The sequence below is a fragment of the Lycium ferocissimum genome, chromosome 6 (genome assembly GCF_029784015.1).
Source record: "Lycium ferocissimum isolate CSIRO_LF1 chromosome 6, AGI_CSIRO_Lferr_CH_V1, whole genome shotgun sequence".
Taxonomy (NCBI): Eukaryota; Viridiplantae; Streptophyta; class Magnoliopsida; order Solanales; family Solanaceae; genus Lycium; species Lycium ferocissimum.
Genome location: NC_081347.1, coordinates 4,477,340 through 4,485,153, shown reverse-complemented (window position 1 = coordinate 4,485,153; position 7,814 = coordinate 4,477,340). Strand labels below are relative to the sequence as shown.

At 36.6% G+C, this 7,814-nt stretch overlaps 1 protein-coding gene across 2 annotated transcripts; it reads right to left on the bottom strand.

The window, feature by feature from the left end:
• Positions 1-2,411: 2,411 nt before the first annotated feature.
• Positions 2,412-7,762, bottom strand: LOC132059000 (disease resistance protein At4g27190-like). Of its 2 annotated transcripts, none has more exons than XM_059451454.1 (3): positions 6,865-7,762; positions 3,537-6,048; positions 2,412-3,363 (listed from the first exon to the last, which is right to left on the bottom strand). In XM_059451454.1, the coding sequence occupies exons 1-2, from the start codon at positions 7,393-7,395 to the stop codon at positions 3,559-3,561; spliced, it is 3,021 nt and encodes a 1,006-aa protein (XP_059307437.1). In that variant the 5' UTR covers positions 7,396-7,762; the 3' UTR covers positions 2,412-3,363; positions 3,537-3,558. The 2 variants fall into 2 exon arrangements, with proteins under 2 accessions (XP_059307437.1, XP_059307436.1); XM_059451453.1 differs by having other exon boundaries at positions 2,412-2,652; positions 6,865-7,761.
• Between the last annotated feature and the right edge of the window lie 52 nt (positions 7,763-7,814).

Below are 7,814 nucleotides of genomic sequence, written 5' to 3'. Positions count from 1 at the left end.
AGCAAAATAAAAAGGCTTATGCAGAAGAAACCAACGTGACTTTCTCCTCTGCCTCTTTTTCCCAACAAAATAGAAAACTCGCTTCTTCCTTGTGTGAAGAAATTTTATGGAGGATTCCATGAACAATCTTTGTAATTAAGGTATGACTTAGACTGTGGCTTTATACGGTGTAGTTCATCTTTGTATGTGATTATGCCATCGATTAATGAAACATATTAGATGGATCATGGGAGAACTGTGTGTTCTTGATTCTTGTATTTTCCTTCGGGTAGCAATTTAAAAATGGAAGCATTTTGCACACTGGAAACGATAATAAAGTATGACAAATAGTACTAATTAAATCACAGTCAATGTAGGTGGTCTTCCTAAACATTTGTTATTTTTAACGAAGTCTTCTAGAACTTAACCAAAAGGCATTGCAATCTAACTATGGCAGTTGTCTTCCCCTACTGAATTAGAATAGCTAGAGTAAATTAGAATATTGCAAGTTAACTATACGTTTATGAAGTTTCAACAACTAGAGTAAATTACTACTCACTGGTACCACATTGTAGCATAAATTAAGAGCCATGTGTGGGATGGATAGAATTTTTTACTTACAACCCATCATTTCAATTGCACATGAACTTTTCTTGTTTAACTGAAAATTCGACTAGTGCATTCACATTCAACCTTTGACAGTTTGAATGCTTTTCCTAAGAAAAGAATCTTATTCAGCGACACCAGCTTTTCCCTAAAGTTTCAACAACAAGAATATTGAAATAATGAAGTTAATTAACTATATTAGTATTGTAATGTAAAGGAGATGCTATATAAGCAAGTGGTATGATTTGTTTAATGGAAACACACATGCGCCCTTTCGCGATCGCGACACTGTCCACGCCATCACGTAGGGTTAAATTTAACACCAGACACCAAAAATCTTTAGTGTCTCCAAAACTTGAAATCAACTCCCGAAACTCATCCGGAACCTCCCGGACACAAACCAAAAGATGCATTTCAGTCATAAAACATGCCACGAACCCGTTCGAGCACTAAAAACACTCATAAGTGGTCATCTTGACCTTATGTTGACCATGGTCAACTCCAATTCATCATAAAAGCTAGTTTCCCAACTAAGAGTCCAAAACACACCCAAGCCCCTCGGCATCCGTCCCGACTATCCAACTAAGTCATAAATCACGTTTCGGACCTAACGGAACTGTCCAAACTCGCATATGGGTTCGTTAACATCAGATGTTGACTTTGGTCAACCATTTCCTTTTCCAAACTTAAGGATTTCCAAAATATACTATTTCTTCTCCGATACTCACCCAATTGCCTCGGGTATTGTTCCATCCATTCCGCAAGTCAAAAATATCATTTTAAAGCTACGGGAAGGGTCATTTAGAGAAAAAGGGATAAAAATGTCGAAACGACCTGACGGGTTGTTACAATGTCTAGTTCAAAAATGGATATTCCTTTGTGTGATTTAACTATGAGTCTGGGGTACTTTGACTTTCCATTTGAGTGTAATTTTGAGTTAAAGATCTGTCTGGTTTATTGTATACTTACATCAGTTTCATCAATTTAAATTATGTCTTTGAAATCTGTGTTGAAAATTCGAAGTTATTGACACTGGCCAGTGGATTGGTAGATCCAGAACCATACCATCAACTGGTCTGTCGACTCATATATCTTTCTCCCGACCAGAGTTTTCATATTGTGTGCATATACTTCTCAGTTCTTGTAGCAACCGAAGGAGGCGCATTGAGACGCGATTTTTCGGCTGGTGCGTTACTTGAAGAAGAATCCGGGACAAGGAATAGTGATGAGGAAATACTGTGACCTCTGTTTGTACGAATGGTGTGTTTCAGACTGGGCAGGATGCCCACTAACCCGGAGATCGCTTACCAGGTGGTTTATCTCGCTCGAAAATTCGCTCGTGTCTTGGTCTCTTGGAAGACCAAGAAGCAATATATTGTCTCCCGATCTTCAGCAGAGGCAGAATACCAGTCGATGGCGATGACGGTCTGTGAATTGAAATGGTTGAAAGGAATCTTGCATAATTTGGGGTAGTACATGAGTATCCTGTTAATGTGTATTGTGACAGTCAAGCGGCACTGTATATTGCCCAAAATCCGGTTTTTCATGAACCGACAAAACATAGTGAAGTAGATTGTCACTATGTCCGGGATGAGCTCCAGTCCAGTAGTATATCCCCCAGCTACGAACCAACCAGTGAGCAGCTGGCTGATATTTTTAGGAAGGCGTTGAAAAAGTCATAGTATGAACATTTACTTTACAAGTTGGCATTCGGGATCCTCATGCTCCAACTTGAGGGGGTATTAAATGTAAATATGGTAATATTGTAATTATGGTAATTGTGATATTATAAGAATGGTAATCTTATTAGGGTAAATAGGGTTAGCTTAGGTGGCTAGTAACTTGTATATAAGGAGGTGATATTGTGAATACAATGGTAAAGAAAATTCTCCCAAAACATTCTTGTCTCTTTACTGTTTTCATTCCCTTTCAATTTTAGCAGTTATTGACAGAAAAACTTAGGACATCTGACAGAAAAATACATCACAGCAAACTCCACGAAATAGCTTTAGCTCGAAACTGTGTCTCTGGTGCATGAAGTTCCTTCCTCTACTTTTTAGTCCACCCCTGAATGAGGCAACAACAGTCAAGCTCAACATACTTGATAAAACATTCAATGATAAATCACTTCAACAACAGAAAGCTGAATTTCATTGAAGATGCTTATTCCGTTTCCTGTAAAGCATAAGTTTTTCAAGGATCTAAAACCATAGAGAATGATCATTCCTGGGAGGTAAAGAAAGAACCTTTCTATATTTTTATGTTTAGTACACTCATCATAATAATGTAATTAAGTAGAATGCCAGTAACCTGTATTAATAAACCATGTTACTGGTGCAAACAAGGAGATCACATGGCATGGTTTAATATAGCACAAAGATCAGTGGCATGGTTTATATATAGAGCAAACTAATAAATCTTGGTTGAATTATCAGATATCTCTAACAAAAAGAATTGGTATCAGTCAAAAGGATTTTTTAGGGGGAGGGGGAGGAAAAGAAATGGAAAAATTGGATAAAAATCATTTACAGCAATTTGTATCATCATTTTCATACATCTCATATTTATATATTCTCCATCTCATGACTACCTCTTCTTTTAGCTACAAAATGTTAGAAATCGGGCCATATCTCAAAGCTACACCAGTAGACTATGTGTTCATCTTTCTTGCAAAATAATTTGAGCATCAAGTCCAAATCCTTTAGGCAATTTATGTTGCACGGATACAAGTGTGGGCATCTGGCACGAGTGTAGATCTAGAAGTCGGATTCGTCATCCCTAATAGGAGTATGGTACCAGTGTTAAGGGACAACCAATAAATGTATATGATTAAATTCTTGTAAACACTTATAATATATCATTCATAAGTTCTCGTATAATAACAAAAAATCAAGTGTAGTAACATCGACATTTTCATAATTTAGGAATTGCAAGGTTAAATGGAACATAACCTGAAACGCAGTGGAAGCTACTTCAACTTTGAAAAAACCAGTCGTCACCTGGTAGGAAACAATGCTCTAAATTTGACTTGAACATGTCATCATCCCACTCGAGTTGGCTCCACCATTCTGATGATCCTCTTATTATTTTGATATTATTGGAGGTTTGAATAGAGAGAGGCAACTTCCTTATTTGATTGCATCTTCTCAAGCTAAGTTCCTCCAGGTGTCCCCACATACTCTGTGGCTCCCCCAAGGTTTTTAAATTTGGCAAGTCATTCAACCGTAACTTCTGAACTCTTGTAATTTCTGAGTTGACAAGTGTTGCCTGACTTGAGCCGCATTGCACTAACAACTCTACCAGCTCGCCACAATCGCTAATTGCAATATCTTCCAAGTGCTTGGGTACAGTAAAAGCCTCACCAACTTTAAAAAGACATTTTAAACATAGACAATTGACCACATTTAGTTGGCGTAATTTAGAAAATCTTAGACCCAGAAGAACACCGAAATCAGAAACACTCTTTAAAAGAATTAAGGTATGGAGGTTGAGATATTCCAGATTAGGCAAAGGGTCAAACTGTCCACTTTCTTCTTCCTCTGGTTCAAAATCACAACAACAATGTTCTATGTGTAGTTCTTTTAATCCATCAAAACTATTGCGCACAATCAATTTTCTGAGACCCATACAGGACGTCAAGTACAAATCTGAAGCAAAGTGCAACATGCCCGAGAGCTCTCCATTACTGAAAATTTCACAATTGGAGACGCCTATCATCCTTGTTGACTTGTTGAATTTTACTTCCATTGGATAGTCCCCAACTTCAATGCGAAATCTTTTCAATCTAGTCATCCAGGTGTGGTCTCTATTGAAAATTGATGAGCTATCCAATTTAATAGAAAGAGAAGTCAGATTGTGTAGAGATGATATCTCATCAAAAGGAGTTGGTCCAAGAAGAAGAGTCTCCCTCTTCTCACTATGGGTCCATATCATTTCATCGCTCTCCAACATATTTAACATTTCAATGCTAGATAAATTGAGAAAAACTCCTTGGCCGATGCTCTCCAAATTAGCTGCAGGCAGATGTAATAGCCTTAGATTTGTTAACTGGTCCATTCCTTGTGGCAGACAACATAACATTGTATTATCACAATCGAGCAATTGTAAATTGTAAAGATCACCAATAGGTGGTAACTCTATCAACCCGTTGCAATTTTGTAGTATTAGAGCATGTAGTTGATATAAACTATTGATGGAAGAAGGTAGTGCTCTAATACCAGTTTGGCTCAGGTTCAGAACTCTTAAGGCTGGAAATGTCAAAAAGAATTCATGAGGAATTATCTCAAGGGGATTATTATCTTGCAAAAGTAAAGTTGTTGTCTCTGGGCATTCCGTGAAGTAATCAGGTATATGTTCAATTATGTTACTTACGAAAGATATTCTTTTGACTGAAGCTGACATTTTAATATGTGATATCTCAATTAACCCAATTCCAGCTTGAATAAGAGAATTGTGTTCATCCCTAAAGCAATTAGCTATCCATATAGCAACATCACGAACCACATCGTGCATCTTCACAGAATCCATCATATGGGCTTCTAGCAAGCAGGCATCTTTTAGACTCTCAATCATTGTGATTCCCCTGTTGTAGGCTTCTTCGTATGTGTCATGTTCACCAAGGAACCCCTCTGCCCACCAGCAATTTATGAGATCATCTGTTGAAATAGCCACAGGATATAAGGAGCAATACAAGAAACAACTTTGAATGTCACCTCTCTTTTTGTGCAAATTTTTGCTTCTTTGCTCTGAGGATAATTCAATATCCTGAGATTCTAAAGAATCAAAACTCCACTTGATGACCTTGTAAACCTTATCTTTTACATCTTTGTTATGAGGTTCGGACAATTTGAGTGATTCCAAAGCATCTTCCCAGAGCTCAACTCTCTTCTTCCCTCTCATAGATGCTCCAATAACACTAATTGCTAAAGGTAATCCATTGCACTCTCTTACAATTTCCTTTGCGAATGGTTGAATATGCTCCAGATTGGCACTATCTCCTGCGTCTTCGACAAATAGTTGCCAAGATTCATCCTCATCCAATGTGTAAACCTTCATTTCGGTGTCTGTTTTCATTTGCCTACAAACATCCAAAAAACGAGAAGTTAAAATTACCTTACTTCTTGTGGAATCTTCAAGTTGGGGAACACCTATATGATCCAAATTTATAGCTTCCCAAACATCATCCAGTATAAGAAGGAAGCTCTCTTGCTTAAGTCTTTGATAGATTTTGCTGGCAATGCTTTCTACACTTTCTTCGTTATTTACGTTTATTTTCAATCTATTGACAATTTGTGCTTGAACCTTTCTTATGTCTATTGGCGGTTTGGGCACTGTAACCCATGCCACAACACCAAAGGACAGTTTGGAGCTTGACGTTGCAGTCTTTAGGAGCTCATTGTTCAGATACTTCACCAATGTCGTTTTGCCGACTCCTCCCATACCCCATATACCAATGATGAATACCTGAAAGGGTTCAAATATCCCAAAACATAATTTACACAAGTGAAAGATGTAACAATGACTAAATAGAAAAAATTTAACAAACTTAAGAAAGAACGAGGTAGGAAGCTTTGATCATTCATTAATAATCTCTTGATCTTAACTTTCTCAACCTCCTCAAGAAAAGAGGTCGTAGCACCCATATTTAAAATAGTATAAAGTCCTTTTGACTACAAAACATTAAGTTAAGAGTTAATTACTTAAATGATCATTCAAATCTCGGAACTAACACATTAAAGTACTCCCTCCGTCCCAAAAAGATTGTCTTAGTTTGACTAGACACGGAGTTTAAGAAATAAAGGAAGACTTTTGAAATGTGTGATCCAAAACATGCATTAGATATTTGTGTGGCTATAAATCATCTCATAAAGTTAAATTATTTCTAAATATAGAAATGTGTCAATCTTTTTGGGACAAACTAATAAGGAAAGTAAGGTAATCTTTTAATTGGGACGGAGGAGTAACTTTTAAATTTCTTTTAACAGTAAAATCATCCAATTTAGCCCAGCTTTTCAAGAAAGTCGTTTTAGCGGAAATTAACTCTACAGCGCCCAAAAGATGACATGGCATGCCACACTTTCAAATTTCTCAAATGTTCATCCAACTTATGACTTTCTGTGAAGGTTGTGCTAAGTTTGATGATTTTATCGTTACCAAAAATTCAAAGTGACTTTATTGTGTTATTTTTCATAACTCGGACAACTCCATGAATTAATAAAATAAGCAACTACCAAATCCTAAAAGATTTAAAATTAAATCTTGGATTAATTCCAACAATACCTTATCATCTTGTAACAGTTGTAGGATTTTGTTGAGATTTCTTGTTGCTGCTGACTGTCCTTCTACTGATGGTCCTGGGATGAACTCAACTCTTTTCATCTGGTAATTTTCTACCACCAAATTGGATTCAAAGCTTTCTCCAATTTCTATCATCTTACAAAGTTGATCGCGCATGTTTTGCGCTCGAATGGAGATTTCCAAGCGAAGGTTGCATTTTGGACAACACTTATATGCAAGCACTTTAGCCGCTGCGATGCTTTCTTGCATAGATTCCCATTCATTCTCTAGCTCGTGAACATCTTCGAGCCATTTGAGAACGTTTGGTTTTGGTTTATAGCCTTCTCTCTCAGCGCCTTCGACCTTCTCTTTGATAGCATCTCTAAACTTTGTTAGCTTCTCCATTTCCTCCCTTAGATTTTCAACATTTGATGAGAAACGGATCGTATTTTCAATCTTAGGATAGCAACATTTTAATGCAAACTTTCCTACCACAATAACAAAGTCAGATACAACAGAAAAGAGTATGTCCATTAGATATATAATTCTTGATAACAAAAATGTTTATATATAAGAATGATAATAATGCTCTCCAAGATGATCAAGTGAAGCTAAACTAACTGTTTCCTTCGTTGTTTAAGGCAGTACTTAAGGAAAATCACTAGTCAATTTTAGATTGTTGCTCAAATGGGAGATGAATGATTCCTTTGATTTTAAGAACCACTTTAGACAACCGTATTTTTCTACTATATCAACCAGCTGGCGTGAATATTATGAGTCAGTTTGGGTAATAACCATAAATAAAAAAATAAAAAAATAAAAAAGAAGGCGAATAGAAAAAGAAAAGAAAAGGCAAAGACAAATGCTTGATTGACAAAGCAAACATATAGGAAAGAAAAGGACCGTCACTAGCAAGAGATAAGATTATGAGTGATATAAAAAGAACTGCTTTT